The sequence below is a fragment of the Biomphalaria glabrata genome, chromosome 5, assembly GCF_947242115.1.
Source record: "Biomphalaria glabrata chromosome 5, xgBioGlab47.1, whole genome shotgun sequence".
NCBI lineage: Eukaryota > Metazoa > Mollusca > Gastropoda > Planorbidae > Biomphalaria > Biomphalaria glabrata.
The window spans coordinates 49,816,542-49,837,332 of record NC_074715.1 but is presented as its reverse complement, the minus strand read 5'-3'; the positions used below and the strand labels follow the sequence as shown (position 1 = coordinate 49,837,332).

Below are 20,791 nucleotides of genomic sequence, written 5' to 3'. Positions count from 1 at the left end.
TCCATCGTGAAGGAGGCTACCTAGACATGAACGGGCCTCTCTATGGTGAAGGAGGCTACCTAGACATGAACGGGATTCTCCATTGTGAAGGAGGCTACCTAGACATGAACGGGATTCTCTATGGTGAAGGAGGCTACCTAGACATGAACGGACCTCTCCATCGTGAAGGAGGCTACCTAGACATGAACGGGCCTCTCCATCGTGAAGGAAGCTACCTAGACATGAACGGGCCTCTCCATCGTGAAGGAAGCTACCTAGACATGAACGGGCCTCTCCATCGTGAAGGAGGCTACCTAGACATGAACGGACCTCTCCATCGTGAAGGAGGCTACCTAGACATGAACGGGCCTCTCCATCGTGAAGGAAGCTACCTAGACATGAACGGGCCTCTCCATCGTGAAGGAAGCTACCTAGACATGAACGGGCCTCTCCATCGTGAAGCAGGCTACCTAGACATGAACGGGCCTCTCCATCGTGAAGGAAGCTACCTAGACATGAACGGGCCTCTCCATCGTGAAGGAAGCTACCTAGACATGAACGGGCCTCTCCATCGTGAAGGAAGCTACCTAGACATGAACGGGCCTCTCCATCGTGAAGGAGGCTACCTAGACATGAACGGGCCTCTCCATCGTGAAGGAGGCTACCTAGACACGAACGGGCCTCTCCATCGTGAAGAAAGCTACCTAGACATGAACGGGATTCTCTATGGTGAAGGAGCCTACCTAGACATGAACAAGTTATTTTAATTTCAAATAAAGTACAAATGCTAGCATCATTCCATTAGTATTGAAATGGGTAACACTACACTATGCACATTGTAAAGATATAAAAATATGATTATAACGGTATATGGTGATTTACAGTGTTCGAAATATCCTAAATAGTTTAAACTGTTAGGATGTTGTTAGGTGTCTACCGTTCTAAATAAAATAATGGTTTAAAGTTAAATATTTTTTTTCTAAATAGGGAACCTCAGAATTAGCGCTAATAATTTCAGCTTTATCATCATAGGAATCCTTGGGCCTCTTTCATTTGCCTCCAATTGTTCTTTAAATCCCTCTTTTATGAACCCACCTGCCTCTTTCGTGTTCTTTTAATTTTTTCTTATTTTAAAAAAGAGTTTCTGATTAATCAAATAAAGGATTACCGAATCAAACAATATATTTTACCAGAGTTAGATTACGGAAATGGTTTTGGAAACCTTGCATGAGCAGTCCACATTGAGATCTATAAAAATTAGGAAAGAGGATGGAAAGAAATAAAGATAGCATTGAAAAAAAGAAAAACACTAAATTTAACAACTTTGGATTTTCTTATTCTAACATATGAAATTCATATTCATGACAATTTATACTTCATTTCGTAGTTTATTTGCGATTACCTATATTTATGCAGTACAAAGTGATCGAAGAAAATAAAAAAAAGAAGAAGTGCAGAAGTTATCCTGGTAAGTACAAACATTGATGTGTCTCCCCTAGCAACACGCAGCTCGTGCCGTGTCCACAGCCACACTGATTGACTCGAGCTGTCCCAGCCGGAGAGCAGACGTCACCGACAGTCAGAATTTTTTTGCATACCGAGAAGATGCCGTCTTTCCTAGAAAACAAAACAAATAGATCTACATCTCAGGGTCCAGATGATCTCGTACCTCGAGATTTATCTCAACATAGGGATATGTCCAAAGTGTGCAAGTGGTCAATATAAACTGAGTTTAGCTAGTTATTTTTACAAAGCATATATCAACTAACTCTGTCTGTCTGGTAAAAATTTTTACACGATATTTCTCCGACACCCAATCTCGGATCAAAGCTGAAATTTTGCACAATTATTTCTTTTATCTCACAACATAAGAATTAAATTAAAAAATTGCGTTAATTAACTATTGTTAATTAATTATTTTGTTAGGCAATTCGAAAAAAGGAAATAAATTGTACTTCACTGAAGTGGTGGTATAAGCTGAATTAGTTCCCTTAATAGGTCACCGCTTAAAAGTAAGTTTGAAACAAGCAGTAGATAACTATACATTCCATTTTCATAAGCACCTCACTAGCAAAGTGATTAGTATGTCGGCTTGAGTCATGAATTCGAATTTAGGTCGTTCCACCTTTATTATAAATGCTTTAAAAAAGCGATAACAGTAAAATTCACGCAGATTGCGCTTTCTATCTTCCTCCCCTACCCCCCCCCCCATCTCCAACTGGTCCAGACAAGCGATAGGATCAAAGCGTATTGAAAAAGCTAAAAACATGAAATAGAGCTAAACAAAAACAATGGGTCAAAATATTTCTAATCGCACAGATTTATTGTTGTTGGTCTAGATCTATTACAAATTTAATTACATGACTGATTCAAACTAATTGATACTATTACACTTCGTATAAGCTTTGTTTTCTTTAAAAGTATTTTTTATATGTTTTTCGTGTTTTCTTATTATATTTGTAAAGCCAACCTTTCAAGCTATAGTGCGCTCTAGTGCTCTATGGCAGGGCCAGCATTAGGCCACTGCAACCTATGCAGCCGCAGTGGGCCTCGCACTTCCATAGAGCCAGCACTAATTCAAGGTGTAAATTATTAAATTAAACCATTATAACTTATAATCGGGTTCTCGTGGTCTCTTGATTTTCCAGGAGCTCCTGGAAATGTCCTAAAATAGCAAAAAAATACGAACAAGTCCTGGCAATCTCCTGAAATTATAAAATCTCCGGAAAACTCATAAAAATTGTGCTTAAAAATAGACAAAATTGTCGTTTTGGGTTGTCAATCAATATGGTAAACGCCAATACTACGCGCGATTAAAAAAAACGTCATTGTCAGTTTTCATTTAATAAAAATGTAATGCAAAAAGGAATACATTTTCTAATACAAAATCTTAATGTTCACTTATTATGCTTATCCCTACCCTGACTGGGCCGCGCGCAGTCCATTTCGCATAAAAAAAGTTCCCCTTTCAGACCTAATGGTCTATAGGGCAGATGATGTAAAGGTCATCTGATTCTGTGGCCTACGGTTAACGAGGGTGTCATGTGGCCAGCACAACGACCAACCGCCTTTACTTTCCCCAACTAATGTTAGGTACCCATTAAAGCAGGGTAGACTCAGAGGCGCCAAAGGATCCCGAAATTAAAATCCCAGTCTTCACCAGGATTCGAATCCATTTCGTATAGGGCCCCAAAAATGTTAAGGCCGGCCCTGCTCTAAGGTCCAATCACTTTTGCGGACATTTAGGGGTTGAGCGAAAATGTTTCCGTGCTGCCTTTAATGTCAATGTCATAATGGCAATGTTTTCCATTCTGAAGATCAAGGATGTGTGCAGTGTTTCACGTGACTATGCAGACCCAGTTGCGACCAACTTATTCTCCCGTAACTCATGCAGACAAAGCCTTGTCCACTGGCGGTCTATTTAGTTTTTTTTCCCCCTGTCTTCTGTGCCTGTCTTCAATACTGGCCTTTTATTTGAGTCTCAAATGTTAGGCCCGCAGCCTTTGTGAGAGCTCTCCAACTTTCTCTTTCAGAGACCATTCTGCTGCAGGCTACTTTCCTCTATGCTAGTGAAATGGCGCCTGAGTTCATTTTTATAGCGGGGCACCTTTGTTACACCGTCCTCCTTTAAGCTCGCTTCAGAAGATAGCATGCGGTCGTCTTCCATGTGAGATAAGTGTCGACCCAGCGTAGCTGTTGGTAATTAGTGCTTCTATACTGTCTACACCGGCCTCCAGTAAACACAGGTTGGGAATCAAACTCAAGCCCTCTCGATAGTCAGCCAAGGAGTACTTATGTCTCGATCTATGGGGCAGATGATGTAAAGGTCATCTGTTTCTGTGGCCGACGGTTAACGAGGGTGTCATGTGGGTGGACTCAGAGGCGCCCTAAGGATCCCGAAATTTAAATTCCCAGTCTCCACCAGGATTTGAACTTGGGACCCAAGCGCTCTACCACTCAGCCACCGCGCATCCTAGTTTTGGAATATGATTGAAGATATTGTGTACCTGTGGCACTTTTAGGTCTCGAGAGATGATTTTTTCCCTTTGCAACTCGAAGATTGAAGAAATTATCACTAGTCAAAAGAAAATTCCTTCCAGTGAACTATTTGTTCTTACATCCTCCTTAATAAAATCTCATCACGTTCAAGAAAGCCTTCGCAGAACGCTGTATCATTTGACTAAAAGAAATATAAATCAAGATATGCAGATCTGAGTTGGAACAAACCCATTAGTCAACGTAAGTGGAGATTTTCACGCATGCCGAAAAAAATATAAATAGTTAGCTGTTTAGCATATCCGGTATGTCACTCCTTCATGGAGGAACCTGGGCGGACAGCTGGTGTCAAAAAAAAAAAAAAAGCTCTGAAGATTTTCCTACAAATTAAACAGTTGATTGTAAATCGCTGTGAAAAGAATTACTAGCTCGTTGGCCACACGGGAAAAATTCAAGTTTAACCGTTATAATTTTTCAAAGTAAAAATAAATAAATGTAAATATGGCTAGAGACTAAATCTAGGTCTAGATCCTATATCAATTTTCAAAGGACTATCGCGTTCTTAAAATGATTATCGTGTTTGTGGATTTTTGAATGAAAGGTTTAATTGCTTCAAGAGTTTAATAAATTAATGTTCAGGAAAATTTTACACATTGTCTTCTAAGTCTAGATCTAAATGCTTATCATTGTAATATTAAAAGGTGTACTAGATCTATACATTCGCTTAACGAGGATTCTTTCTCGGGAAGAAAGGGGATGGCTGCCTGGTCGTGCGGTTTTCGCGCTGGACTGTCGTTCGGATTTATCGACGGTCGAGGGTTCAAACCCTGCCCGCTCCCATCCCCCGTCGTCCTGCGGGAGGTTTGGACTAGGAAGTAAACTTCAACTCTGAAGGAACATCCGAAATATGTAAACACATTTTACAAATGATGTTTTTTAAATCAAACATTCATTAATTTTAAGAGGAAAACAATCGTTCCTTTTAAAAAAAGTATTTTTAATGATTTTTTTTCTTGTTTAAATTGAAAACCCAAAATAACCTTTCATCTCCAAGATTGGTAAATGAAGTGATCAGACCTTCCCATATCGAGAACCATTGCTTTTACCTGACTCATGTCTCCCCCTCACAATGTCTATAAGTGTACTCCCCCGAGCCGAGGACAATGACATCACCTAATGTAAAACACACACACCTTCAACAGAAAGAGAGGTAATAGAAAAAAAACAACTAACACGTCCATACTGTGGTTATTTACCCTGAACTTAAGCTTGCGGTGCAACATTCCTCCGGGTCGCAGTCAGTCTCGTCCCGACAAGGCGCATTTTGTACTGCCTGGCAGGCACTTCCCCAAAGACAAATAACCAAGAGCAGAACCAGGGCTAAACTGGCGTTGGTAGGCCACATGTTCCAGTACTGGGGCTGGAATAGTGGTAGAGATCTATAGAAATGTAAGAGGCAATAATCCAGGAGTGTGTTATGAATCCTGGCTTGTTGTTGACTTGTTCGTCAAAGTATGAGCTATCTATTAGTCATCAAGTCAGTATTGTGACAAGTATTCTCAAACTTTTGGCTTATATGATCCCCTTATTTTTCACGAAACGTAAAGGTTCTATATAGACATCACTTGATTCTCAGAATTTGGGGAAAGGTGCAAGGTGCAGTACCAGCAGTGGCGTAGCTAGGAATTCGTCATCATTTGGGGGCCTTGGGGCTTGACCTCTTTGGGGCCCCTGCATTTTGCGTAATATTTAATATTTAATGTAAAAAACACTAATTAAAGGGCCCCCCTCAAGTGGGGGTCAGGGGGGATTCTCTAATTCCCCCTCTCTCCCCAGCCCAAGCTACGCCTCTGAGTAGCAGACCAAAGGAGAATGGGAGGGCAAAGTAATTATAAAAATAATACAAAGAGCCTCATATAGGTGAGACTCATAAGATGGAATACAAAACAGTGTGAAATGGGGTAACTTCCCTACAGAGAACTTTAGGTGCCCAAACGACTTATCGTTAAGAATCAAATTGTAGGTGAAGTTGATAGTTAAGCCTGTTTATTTTTATGTTTTTTTTTTTTTTATCTCGCCCCTATTTCATTTATCTGTAAATTACAAATAGGGGCTGATTAGAGGAGAAGGCATGGACAAATGAACCACAACTTTCTATTCAACAGACATTCCTCGCTAACTGCATCACAAGAAGAGGATCAAACTTCAATTACGTCCTTAGAGGTCTATAGGGATTTTGTATTAACAAATCATTTCCAGCTATACACTATGGTCAGCACAAGATGATTGGGAAGCCCTGCTCAATGGTCAGCACAAGATGATTGGGAAGCCCTGCTCAATGGTCAGCACAAGATGATTGGGAAGCCCTGCTCAATGGTCAGCACAAAATGATTGGAAAGCCCTGCTCAATGGTCAGCACAAGATGATTGGGAAGCCCTGCTCAATGGTCAGCACAAAATGATTGGAAAGCCCTGCTCAATGGTCAGCACAAGATGATTGGAAAGCCCTGCTCAATGGTCAGCACAAAATGATTGGAAAGCCCTGCTCAATGGTCAGCACAAGATGATTGGAAAGCCCTGCTCAATGGTCAGCACAAAATGATTGGAAAGCCCTGCTCAATGGTCAGCACAAGATGATTGGAAAGCCCTGCTCAATGGTCAGCACAAAATGATTGGAAAGCCCTGCTCAATGGTCAGCACAAGATGATTGGAAAGCCCTGCTCAATGGTCAGCACAAAATGATTGGAAAGCCCTGCTCAATGGTCAGCACAAGATGATTGGAAAGCCCTGCTCAATGGTCAGCACAAAATGATTGGAAAGCCCTGTGCTATAGAATATTAAGAAAGCGTTGCTTTTTTCGACAACACTTGCAGAATCATCAGCTTTAGATACAATCGATCTTCAACAGTCCAACAGATTTTTAAACTAATATATAATGTAGTTTTATCTATATCTACATATCTCTCGCTATATATATATATATATATACTAACCTCGGTGGTGTGATATGTAGTGTGGTCTAGTTACATTTATTTCGATCAGTTCTTTAAATCTCATCCAGCATCGATTTGTTTCATAGCGCAGGCTTGGACTTAGGGGTGTGCAGTGTGTGTGATCGCTAAGAATGTCGATGGTTTCGGCTGTTCGTACACCCAATGTTAAAGGGGCTGAGGCCACTGCTCAACATTGCTATGTCCGGCATTGTTAAAGGCACCACATGCGCCCCCCCCCCCCCACCGGGCCAACAATTTTCTGTTTCTAATGCCGTCTGGTTCTCATCCATTGTGTCTTTATGTAAAAAATCTTTTATTGATGGACTTCGTATTGGTACAGAGCACAAATAATTGTACGTTTACAATCTCTACTTTTCTTTTTCTAATTATTTTCTCTTGTCGACCTTAGACATTATAATGACTCATGCATGAATAAATACCGTTAACCAATCGATCAAGAGAGAGAGAGAGAGAGAGAGAGGGAGGGGGAAAAATAAAAACTAGACTAGAAGATATATATATATAGATAAACTTTCCATGTTTAATTTATACAACCGTAGGTCTAATTTTAATCCTGTAAGTTAAGTGTCTTTAAAGTTTAGTTTCTTATCGTGTAAGGTACCCCAGACTGATAAAGTGAGAACCACTCGTTGAAAAGATAATAACATATGTGTAATTATAGATTGGACACAGCTGTTGTTCCTGTCCAGTTATAGTAGGTCAAAGTATATTTTTAAACAAGACATTTACACATTCTCTACCTGGTCCAGTGGTACGGTGTCATTATTTTATTGAAAGAGTATTTTCCCCTTACAATCACAAATGTACATAAAGTGGATTTACGGGTTCATGCATTTCGGATGTATGTTAAATGTTGTTGGGAATATGTGCTGGGCTTTATACAAATCACTAAAGTTAGCAAATTTAAGACACCCAATATTTTTTCCCTTTCCCAGAATTCCTTGTCCACAAAAGAGTTTGATCTCGATATCATATTCGCGATCTTATCAGTCCTATGCAAAATATTTTCTCAACAATTTCCATACATAAAATTTTAAGTTACTTGATTAATGATACCATAATGTTTTCCTAGGATTTCTCTGATTTTCTTTTAAAATTCCTGCTATGGAAAAATGTGTACATATGCTCCTTCTTCCCTAGTGCTATTAGAGCATGTAGCCTAATGGGTTGCCTGAGCCAGACAGGAAAGCGAGTGACTTGGCAGAATTTAAGTCATTGGTTAACATGCTTGACTAGATGCATGACGCTTAGGACGTAATCATCTTCTTTTTTGAAGTAACGTCTGTATTATATAAGATAAGAAGATACACAGAGAAACGTACTAGATTCTAGGGTTAAATCACGGATAGGTTGATTATACAATATCCAGACGGTAAAAACGAAAGGGTCTACGTCTATATAGAACATCAGCTTAGTGGACAAAATAGTCATTAAGTAAATGTCACTAACCTTGACCTATAAACTCACAATCGAACATACAATGTACTCACTCCTGTATCCACTCTAGTTGAGGGAATGAAGGATGTAATTATGTCTTTGTAACTGAGAGTCAGTGATGGACAGCGTGGTGGCCCGAACTTGGCCCGCGGTGTGATCCGGCCTCTCAAAACTGCTGTCAACAATTTATACAGAACTCAACCAATTTCGCTGATTAACGATTTTTAGCGCCGAGGCGGCCAGTAAGTGAAGGATGTCAGTTCTCTGATTTTGGCTGTTTTCGGCAATAATTTTCCTTTATTCTCAAATGTGTATCTCGCGGCATTTTGCAGTAGTTTGTAGTTGTTGGCCTCTTCCAGTCGTAAGGCGACAATGGTTCTCTATCAGTGGAGCCCTATTTTGGAGAGACACTCCCGGTCACCGCAGGTTAAGGTGGCTTTCACTTTGGTGGAAGAGGAGCTGGCCATTTTTCGTTTGGCAAGCCTTTCTTCTAGAGCTGAGGCCCATGTTGTTTTATTTTGCTGTCCAAATCTTTCTGGGTCACCGTCTCTCTCCACATAGTGCGGTCTAGGGATATGTCTTCCCAATGGTCAGTATCAATGTTCACAGTTTAAGCCTGGGCATTGTTTGTGGTCGTATAAAATCGTTGTCCGCCAATGGTTGATTTAGGTTTTTGTTGCGCAGTCTATGTCTGTCATCGGCAGTGAATTTTGTTTTGGTCGCAAATATATAGAACACGTAGATCTAGATCTATATTGTTACGTATTTCTGAATCTTCTGGCTAGATGTATTAGTTGGCACATAAATAAAAAACACTGCAAAGAACTTGACGACTAAACTTTCAGTTTCATATAACTTTAATGACTATTAACTCTAACAATTCGTTACTGTAACATGTAGCGTAGAAGACTGTACAATATCTGTCAGTTTACAGTTAGCTATACTTTGTTGCAATTCAACTCTTCACTTCGTTGCAATTCATCTCTTCTTAACTTTCCTCGAGCCGTATTCCACAGAACAGACCAACGACACACTTCCCAATGTCGCTCCAGGTCTCCCAAAGCTGAACCAAGTCGTACTCAAGTCTACCAAATCAGAGCCGCACACGTCTTACATCGACTGTATCGACTGTAACGGCTCAAGTCCACTGTAGTTCGCTGTATAGACTTTAACGACAGTAGTCCACTCCAGTTAACTCTACCCTAGTTAACTTGCATCGAGTCGTACACATTTCTCTTCCACAGAGCCGCACACGTCTTACATAGTCTGTCTCGACTGTAACGGCTCACTCACGACTCCATACGACTGACTTTCACATTAACTCTCTGGCTTATATAGAGTCCCTAATCGCTTGTCCAAAGTTGCACAAACACGGCTAGTATCCTCTGAAATAACACGTGAGGAAACGTCACATCCTGTCTTTGTTTATACATGTAGATTCCAGAAAACATCGGCTGCAGTGTCAAGTTGGGGTCACACGTAGTGACCTCTATCTGTCACTGTTCATTAGTAACTGTCCCCCTACTTAGATCTGTTCGTCCCCTGGAACAACACGTGAGGGCACGTCACATCCTGTCTTTGTTTGTACATGTAGATTCCAGAGGACACTCGCTGCTGTGTCATCTCGCCGGGGTCATACGTTGACCTCTACCTATCACTGTTCATTTGTAACACTGCCCCCTTCTTAGATCTGTTCGTCCCGAACAGATTCTACTTCACCACGATACTGATGAAATCGATCGACGATCAAGAAGGAAGCTTTGGTGGTTGCCCCCTTCTCAGAGATGTTCTTTCAATCTGGCAGTCGCAGTCCATCTTCTTTCCATAGAAGAATGGGAGCCAAATCCTCATTTTTCAGCAGTTCCTCACAAATGTTTTCATCAATCTTGGTATGGAAACATCGACCTTCAGATGACGACATTGGGCACTCTTGTCGAGAAAGTTCATCAGCATTCTAACGAGTTCGTGCTTCACTGGCTGAGTTTTACATTTTCAAGCATCTTTTTACAGAGCTTCTTCAGAGATAACTAGGATCATCACAGTACAGCAATATTCACATGCTCTTCTTTTAAACAACAGCAACTGACTTGGGTTTGTACGATGTTGGGTGGATTTCTTGTACAGTTCTGTCACAGATGGTTACTCACTACAGTTCTGACATCTTAAACTACTTCTTTTCTGTCCTTCTTGCTTCTGACTTAATTATCGTTCTTCTAAAACCTCTGTTATACTTCATCAAACCTATTCTAATGAGGAATGTTCTTAGATTATTCATTAGTGGCTTCACACTTTCAACTGATTCGTAAGGCTTTCTTCTTTGGTCTGATGGTTCCGGACAGAATCTTTCTAAAAACATGGGCTGTGGAGTTTCATCAGTGCAGGTGGGGGTCTATCAGTGGGAGAAGTGGTGGGCTTGTTTTCTAACAACATGGGCTATGGAGATTCATAAATGCAGGTGGGGGTCTATCATTGGGAGAAGGGGTGGGTTTGTATCTTGATCTTGTTGGAGCCATCCACGTTGCACTCTGCATATGTCGCTTTCTCCGCCTCCTCAATTTGATATTTCTTTGGTTGCGTTGATGTCGTTGTCGTTGTCTTGCTTTCCTGTCGATCAATGCTGATGGCAGCGACTTAGCACATAAGAAGGCATTGTATTTCATAGCTGTAGTCATCAAGACTGTTGATCTAACAAGTTGCTTCAGCATTATTCTTCGATGTGTGCTTTGCGAATGAGCTGCAAGTCCACTTGAAGGCAAGTTGTCAAACACGTCATCACCTTCATCCGAGTCTGGAGGACTCGACTGTGGGGCAGGTTGATAACATTCAACGTGCAAAGTTCCATCAACTTCAGCATCAGTTTTTATTGTAATTCCTTGACTATCACCAGGGCTTCTCACGCCTACCTTGATAGCTGTACAAGCTTCTGTTAAGTCTAGAGCTTGTTGGTGTATTTCTTGGCATTCACAGTCTTCTTGCATAGCTACGTACGTACAGTTCTTGTCAAACGCCTGGGTGCAATAATCCAGCTTCGAGTTCCTCTCGTAGACAATGACAGATAGACAGAAGTCTTTAAGGCCCACAGCAACAGGCTTGGACTCAGACCCAACGTTGTCTTGATCTGTCTGGCTGGTTGAGGTACTCATATCAGGTATATCTGTAGCAAAAGCTTCGGTCAAACTATAGGTCTCTTCTCTTGTTTCTTCAGCTGTCTCATTCTGCTTCTCGTTGAAATAGTAACAGCTACCGTCTCTTTTCAATTCTTGTGGGCCACATTCGTTTGGTTTGCTATCACAGACACATACAGCACAACCATCACCAGCATCCTTATCGTAATTGTCTGTATCGCCACATCCTTGGTTGGACAATTGTTCGCTGTTCATCAATGGTGTAGCTCTTTCATCAGTCGACTCAATCTGATACTGCTGTGTGTTCAGCAGCTCATTAATCATGATTCTAGTTTGATCTTTTATCGTATCTGTTTGTTCTTCTGTCTTGTTGGGCGTGGTAGCTATTTGTTCATTTTCATTCACGGCTTTGATCAAATGGTTAAATGAAGAAAATCTGGTGATGATTTCTGATTCTATCTCCTTAATGCACTCTTTGACCGAGTTCATTTTGTATTGCAAGGTTCTCAGGAGCTCCATCGTATTAGGTTTGATTTCAAATTGGCAAGTATCCGGATTCTCATCTTCCTCCAACAGGGCTTGTCTGAGACGTGCTGTTAGCGTTTCCTTATTTCCGTTAAGCTGTAGACCTCTTTCTCGAAGCTCTTGTCTAAGTTCTTTCATGTCAAGTTCATTAAGAAGTTTGGTGGAATACATTCTAGCCAGAAAGATCCCACTTCTGACACCAGTTGTTACGTATTTCTGAATCTTCTGGCTAGATGTATTAGTTGGCACATAAATAAAAAACACTGCAAAGAACTTGACGACTAAACTTTCAGTTTCATATAACTTTAATGACTATTAACTCTAACAATTCGTTACTGTAACATGTAGCGTAGAAGACTGTACAATATCTGTCAGTTTACAGTTAGCTATACTTCGTTGCAATTCAACTCTTCACTTCGTTGCAATTCATCTCTTCTTAACTTTCCTCGAGCCGTATTCCACAGAACAGACCAACGACACACTTCCCAATGTCGCTCCAGGTCTCCCAAAGCTGAACCAAGTCGTACTCAAGTCTACCAAATCAGAGCCGCACACGTCTTACATCGACTGTATCGACTGTAACGGCTCAAGTCCACTGTAGTTCGCTGTATAGACTTTAACGACAGTAGTCCACTCCAGTTAACTCTACCCTAGTTAACTTGCATCGAGTCGTACACATTTCTCTTCCACAGAGCCGCATACGTCTTACATAGTCTGTCTCGACTGTAACGGCTCACTCACGACTCCATACGACTGACTTTCACATTAACTCTCTGGCTTATATAGAGTCCCTAATCGCTTGTCCAAAGTTGCACAAACACGGCTAGTATCCTCTGAAATAACACGTGAGGAAACGTCACATCCTGTCTTTGTTTATACATGTAGATTCCAGAAAACATCGGCTGCAGTGTCAAGTTGGGGTCACACGTAGTGACCTCTATCTGTCACTGTTCATTAGTAACTGTCCCCCTACTTAGATCTGTTCGTCCCCTGGAACAACACGCGAGGGCACGTCACATCCTGTCTTTGTTTGTACATGTAGATTCCAGAGGACACTCGCTGCTGTGTCATCTCGCCGGGGTCATACGTTGACCTCTACCTATCACTGTTCATTTGTAACAATATTATAATCATTTTCTTCTTCTTCTCTTATTCCCTCTTTACTTCTCCGTCTTTCTCTCTTTCCCTCTCCATGTTATCTTTCTCACTTTCTCTCATTCTTGTTCCTCTTATCTGTCTCTTCCTTCTCTCTTCCTATCTCTCCAACACTCTCTCTCTCTTTCCCCCCTTTTCTCTTTTTAGTCTCCCCCTCTCTCTCTCTTCTCTCACTCCCCTCTCTCTACTCTCTCTCCCTCTCTTATAACCTTTCAACCCAATATTTTTTTCCTTTTTCCAGAATTCCTTGTCCACTAAGGAGCTCGAGCTCGTTATCAGATTAGCGATCTTATCAGTCCGATGCTAAATATTTTCTCAACAATTTCCATGCAAAAAATTTTAAGTTACTTGATGATACCATCTTGTTTTCAAGGATTTCTATGATTTTTTTTCTATAAAATTCTTGCTTTGTAAGGATTTAGAAATGAAATGCATGTTAGGAAGAGCCGGTTGATGTTCTGACTCTCTAAGTTTAGGGGTAGCGATAGCAGACAGCAAAAAACTTTCAATGACAGGGTGCGGTGGCTGAGTGGTTAAGCGCTTGGCCTTCCAACCTGGGGTACTGGGTTCGATTCTCGGTGAAGACTAGGATTTTGAACTTCATGATTATAGGGCGCCCCTTATTCGACCCAACTCAAATGGGAACGTAAAGACGGTTGGTCGTTGTGCTGGCCACATGACCCCCTGCCCGTTCACCGTTGGCCTAAGAAACAGATGACCATAACATCATCTACCCCATAGATCGCAAGGTCTGAAAGGGGAACTTTACTCTCCAAGTTTATATTTTCACGGATTCAGATGTTGTGTGTATCGGTAGAGACAGCAATGGAAATTGAAAACTATAAATCTACAGCAGTTTATGCGTCAGGAACACGTCAGGAACACGTCAGGAACACGTCAGGAACACGTCAGGACGAACGATTTGAACATTCCATTTGTTTCTGTAGAAATTCAGCCTCGAACGTTATTGTCGACAAGAGCAGAGGTTTCCTTTCTCCAGTGCCGCGTCGATAATTGAGTTCTGCGTGGACGGGAAAGAAATTAAATCTGCTTGATTGTCACAGCCAGGAATGAGATACATGTCAGGGTTTTTGCAGTTCTCTTGATAGCAAATTTATCCTCGGGGTGTGTGCGATGTTTTACTCCCGTGACCACACCAGCCGACATGTCGATCTTAACGGTGGGACTGCCGTTGAAATTCAAAACAATAATTCTTCAGGTTATCAGGAAAGGTAACCAGATTTAGAGGTATGTGGGGGGTGGGTCAAGGGGGGGGGGCTAAATAAAATACGTCTCTATATGTATGGAGGCTCTTCTTCTAGTGAAAGCTTTACGCTGCTGAATAGTAAATTAAAAGTAAAGTTTCCCTTTCAGACTTTGCAATGATTCAAAGGTCGTCAGTTTCTGTGGCCACGGTTAAAAAACGAGGGTGTCATGTGGTCATCACAAAAACCAACCGCCTTTACTTTTCCCCAATTAATGTCAGCTACCCATTAGAGATGGGTGGAATCAGAGGCATCCTAAAGATTCCAAAATTAAAAATCCTAGTCTTCACCAGGATTCGAACCAGGAATCTCTCGGCTCGGAAACCAAGCGCTTTACCACTCAGCTACTGCGCCTCCTATGTGTAATCAGTGATCTACACAAAAACATGTGTGCCTGATCAAGGATCTCTTGAAGGAAATAAACTGAATATTCGTATTTACTTCAAACTGAATATTCTGTAGTTTGATTATCGTAAAATTGTTGAATCAAGAAAGAAATAAACTGCGGAAAAAAAAGTTGAAAGAGAGAATGAGAATTGATAAAGATTTCATATTCTAGAAGACTGTACGTTTTTTTATTTTTTATTTTTTTGTTTCCTGTTTTTGGTCCTTGGGTCAGCTACTGAAAATAATGTAATTGGATTCCATTGAGGCTGAATATTTAACAACTTTCTGTAGCCCTCTCATTCTCTTTCTCTCTTATTCTCTCTCTCTCACTCTTTTTTCCCTTTCTCACCCTCTCTTTCTTTTTCTGTTTTCACTTTCTCTCTCTTTCTCTGTATTTTTCTCTTTCTTACATTTTCTCTCTCTTTCTCTCTCTTTTTCTCTCTCACTTCCTCTCTGATTTTTCTTTCTATTTATGATAAACATATTCTCTCTGTACCCCCTCCCCACACACACATTTTTAATTACTCATTCTCTCATTCTCACCAATACATTTTTTAAACTCTCTTTCAATTAAGCTTTCTTTTCTCTTTTTCTATCTTCATCTTTTCAAATCAATATTTAAAAACACACATTAAAGAAAGAATAAAAAACTACTCAAGTACACTCTCCTAGTCACGAGTTACGTTGTGACTAGTCTTCAAATATTATCCTTTACTCAACTCTCTGTTGACATTTAGTGGGTAAAAATCCCAGAAACCCAGAAAGGTTTATTTTGAAAATCATTTTTTTCTCCCAAACAATTCCTTCTCTTATTATTGCTCTAGCAGCCCCATTATTTGGTGGCGCCCCACGATTTAACCTGCACTGCTTGACGGACAAATGCTTATACCACTCGGGCGCTAAGAAGGTTAACAAAGCCAACTCTCGGTACACCGCAAGCGTAGTGTTGTAAGCAAATAATTGTCTCCAAGTGGTTCATACAGGTGCGTTCTGGTCTAGATCTTTGATTGACGGAACTTGTACAGACATCAGGTTCTAGACTGTGTATTGTCTTTATGAGGATCTTGACGAGACGGTTTATTAACTTTATGTCTGTCTCTAGTATATAGTGACTCAACCTCGCTATGATAGTACTTGCACTGAAAGTTCTTATAATACCTGTACAGTTAGGTACGTTCATATTTGCTTTCATAGATATTTTAAGATCTGTTTAGTATCTGCTCTGGTAGCTACTTTAGTACCTGCTCTGGTAGCTACTTTAGTACCTGCTCTGGTAGATACTTTAGTGCCTGCTCTGGTAGATACTTTAGTACCTGCTCTGGTAGCTACTTTAGTACCTGCTCTGGTTGTTACTTTAGTGCCTGCTCTGGTAGATACTTTAGTACCTGCTCTGGTAGCTACTTTAGTACCTGCTCTGGTAGCTACTTTAGTATCTGCTCTGGTAGCTACTTTAGTACCTGCTCTGGTAGCTACTTTAGTACCTGCTCTGGTAGATACTTTAGTGCCTGCTCTATTAGCTACTTTAATATATGCTCTGGTAGCTACTTTAGTACCTGCTCTGGTTGCTACTTTAATATATGCTCTGGTAGCTACTTTAGTACCTGCTCTGGGAGCTACTTTAATACCTGCTCTGGTAGCTACTTTAATACCTGCTCTGGTAGCTACTTTAATACCTGCTCTGGTAGCTACTTTAATACCTACTCTGGTAGTTACTTTAGTGCCTGCTCTGGTAGCTACTTTAGTACCTGCTCTGGTAGCTACTTTAGTACCTGCTCTGGTAGCTACTTTAGTACCTGCTCTGGTAGATACTTTAGTGCCTGTTCTGGTAGATACTTTAGTGCCTGTTCTGGTAGATACTTTAGTACCTGCTCTGGTAGCTACTTTAGTACCTGCTCTGGTAGATACTTTAGTGCCTGCTCTGGTAGCTACTTTAGTATCTGCTCTGGTAGCTACTTTAGTACCTGCTCTGGTAGCTACTTTAGTACCTGCTCTGGTAGATACTTTAGTGTCTGCTCTGGTAGCTACTTTAATATATGCTCTGGTAGCTACTTTAGTACCTGCTCTGGTTGCTACTTTAATATATGCTCTGGTAGCTACTTTAGTACCTGCTCTGGTAGATACTTTAATATATGCTCTGGTAGATACTTTAGTATCTGCTCTGGTAGCTACTTTAATACTTGCTCTGGTAGCTACTTTAGTACCTGCTCTGGTAGCTACTTTAGTACCTGCTCTGGTAGCTACTTTAATACCTGCTCTGGTAGCTACCTTAATACCTGCTCTGGTAGCTACTTTAATACCTTCTCTGGTAGTTACTTTAGTACATGCTCTGGTAGCAACTTGAATACCTGCTCTGATAGTTACTTTAGTACATGCTCTGGTAGCTACTTTAAGTACCTGCTCTGGTAGCTACTTTAATACCTGCTCTGGTAGCTACTTTAATACCTGCTCTGGTAGCTACTTTAATACCTGCTCTGGTAGCTACTTTAATACCTGCTCTGGTAGCTACTTAAGTACTTGCTCTGAGATCTACGTTAGTGATTGCTACGTCAGTGTCTGCTCTGGTAGCTACTTTAATACCTGCTCTGGTAGCTACTTTACTACTTGCTATAATAACTAAGTTAATACTTGCTTTGATATCGATGTTATTACCTGCTCTGAAAATTCCCGAGCGTTTAAGCTCTTGAAAACTGAGCTGTCTTGAGTGCGCTAATTTAATAAGTTTTTAACCCAGCTTGGTATCTCTCTAATGTCGTGTTCTGAACCTAGACATGCCGCACATAAAAACCTAGAATGATGTCTTTCATTAGGCTTCTCTATTTCTTTCGTTTCTGTCTAGATTTTCGTTTAGCCAAAATAAAACCAATTAGGACAACAACAAAAAAAAACAAACATAAAAAGAAATTTTGGTTCAGAAGACGTTTGAGCAGTGCAATACCAGGCTAATAGAATCTATGACATTTCTTTAATAAACTGTCGTCAACGTACAGCATTGCTGAATAGTATGTAATCTTACAGTTGAGATAACGCCTTATGAATAAATGAATATATAATAACAGATAATTAGGGCCTAATCATATCAAAGCTCTGCAAGTGGGATTACGTCATCAGGACCAGAGTGTGTAATGGGGGCGTCCTGACGTAGCCCCAACCCTGAAAACGACCCTGAAAATGTGTTAAAAGCCACCTCATGAAATTTTGTGTTTTTGCTTCCCAAAACATAGAGCATGGAAGTCTGACGACTTAATAAGTGAAACATGGAACTTCAATAGGCAATTGAAACAGGACTTCAGCATTCAAAAGCTCTCTCTTTTCATATCATATCCGTTCTTATCTAATATATATGCATATAATTAAATGTAAGCTCTATCTATGTATGGGGTGCGCGGTGGTGGCTGAGTGGTTAAGCGCTCGGCTTCCGAACCTGGGGTCCTGGGTTCGAATCTCAGTGAAGACTGGGATTTTGAATTTCGGTATTTTTAGGGCGCCCCTGATTCCACCCAACTCTAATGGGTACCTGACTTTGGTTGGGGAAAGTAAAGGCGGTTGGTCGTTCTTCTGGCCATATCACACCCTGCTTGTTAACCGTTAGCCACAGAAACAGATGACCTGAACATCATCTGCCCCATAGATCGCAAGATCTGAAAGGGGAACTTTACTATCTATGTATGCATGTATATATGCCCCGCATAAAATTCAAAACCGTTTGACCGATCATGATAAAACTGGGCATAAATGTTCCTTATATCATGTCAGAGAAAGTAATGTATGATTATTTCCCTTCCACAACCGGAGGAACCTAAATATAAAAAAAAATACCTAAATTATTTTTATTAAAGAACAAAACTTTTTAACAAATTGGGTAAACCCATTTTCGCAGTATTTTGTTTTTGGGTTTAAATATGTCGGCTAAACGAGTAAACCATATGGATCATTCTACTTTTTCTATTTGTACATTCTACTTTTTTTTTTTTCATGGCAACTTTTTTTTTATATGAAGATAGGGTTAATAATTGTTAATCAGTAAATAATATAAGATTGTCTAGCTGTTTGTTTGTTGAACGTTCCAATGAAGATCATTACGCCTTAATCTAAACCTCCTGCAGGACGTCAGAGACTGGAAGGTGAGATGTTTCGGGCCGGCCCTTACGTGATTATTATTGTCCGAAGCGCATTCCACAAAAGCTACATTAGTAGCTTGGCAAATGAGAGGACTCAGCATATCTATAGAACTGAAAATTTACAATGATGTAGTCTTCCCTTCACTCGTATATGCATCAGAGTCCATTAAAAAAGTGAATCACCTTCCACCGACGGTAAGAAAAAATTCATCCGGTGAACTCCTTTGACCACATACCAGACAATAAAATCCTACAGTTGTCACATACGAACAGTATCCAAGCCACAGAAAAAAAGGTCCCGATTTCAATGGGTGGGACATGTAGTCCGTATTGCAGGAAATCGCATTCTCAAACGATTTCTTTAGAAGGAGTTGTGTGCAAAAAAAGCGCCCCCAAAGTGGTCAACACAAGCGATGCAAAGACATCATTTAGAGCTCCTTTAAGGAATGTGGTGGTGACATTCACGGCTGGGAAACACCTAGCTCTCGATCGCTCCTTATGTCGTGAAGCCCTGATTGTCGGAGTCTCGAGATTCGACGCAAGGAGAGTGGCCAGCATGAAAGAACTCAAAGCCAACAAAAAGCTGAGCGGGCCTATCTACAGTAGACCCAACTTACCCATACCGTGTGTGTTTCCGGCTTTTTCAAGCGAGGATTGGGTTTATAGGAAATGAGAAATGTTCTTGTTTTCGACAACGAAGGGGGATCTATACTGACCGAAGCGCATACCACACAACCAGGCAGTTGTCCACAAAGTAGGGGGAGAAATCGAGAGAGGAAAAACATAAAATCATGCAAGAGTAGTTCCCCGTAATGCCACCATGGACCACAAACAAGTCTGTATTAACGCATACAAGCATTGATTGAATAAGAGACTGATATGTTCTGTCCTAAGGATTGAACGGAAGTTCTTACAATCACTGAGACAATCACTGAGACAATCACTGAGACAAGAGATGTAATAATGTACTATCGATAAATCATAGCTCTCAGGGACCCTTTAAGCCAAGGGTTGCCAACCTCTTGCTTCCGAGCGCCAATTTATTTCCCTTCTAATTCAAATGCGCCATTTCAAATTTTACAAGCTTCAGTTCTTTAAATTATGGTAATTTGTACATGTTTGGTCAGTTATACATAATAATACGTTCTTGAGTTTGGGATTTAACCAAAAAATAATAATTTTGACCTACTAAGTCTGTCTTTGTTAACACCTTTCCTTTATGTCACTTAAGGCAAAAAAGTTATCCAAAAATATTAAAATTATCATCCTCTAATAACAAAACACTTTAATAGGTATCATGATAAATGTCCAAGGCTAACAATAACATATAATAAACGTGGTTTAGTCTCTTTTGGGCTGATTAGTACATGTACTATAAACATGCAGGCCGATTAGGGCGTCGATATAGCTAGTCTATTAAATTCCAGTTGAACTTTTTTTTTCTAAAAATCGGTTGTTTTCATTTTTTTTGGTAACAAGCATGGTATTTGCTTGATTTTTTTTCTCTTCGGTGAAATGCGCCACTTGTTATTGTGCAATGTGCCATAGGTTGGCCTCCCCTGCCTAAGCATTCCGAAATTAACTTCCAGGTGAGACTGAAAGTCTAGGTTTAAACCCAGCATTCGAGGTGTCGATGAGCATGTGAAACTGTAAACATCCTAAGTTTAAAATATACACTATATCTAGTTGGAAGCAATCCTTTCAAGTGTGGCTGGGTGTTACGGAGAAGTAGATTCAGGTGGTCGGCCAGGTGGGTCTACATTTCTGCTAACACTAGACACTTCATAGATC

At 40.5% G+C, this 20,791-nt stretch overlaps 2 protein-coding genes across 4 annotated transcripts in view; both read right to left on the bottom strand.

Moving 5' to 3' along the window:
* The window catches only part of LOC106076951 (QRFP-like peptide receptor), a 170,241-nt gene that overhangs the window by 83,487 nt on the left and 65,963 nt on the right, over positions 1-20,791 (bottom strand). The gene's annotated exons all lie outside the window — the stretch shown is intronic.
* Positions 16,071-19,621, bottom strand: LOC129926349 (armadillo repeat-containing X-linked protein 4-like). Its single transcript, XM_056029687.1, has 2 exons — positions 19,618-19,621; positions 16,071-17,227 (listed from the first exon to the last, which is right to left on the bottom strand). The coding sequence occupies exons 1-2, from the start codon at positions 19,619-19,621 to the stop codon at positions 16,071-16,073; spliced, it is 1,161 nt and encodes a 386-aa protein (XP_055885662.1).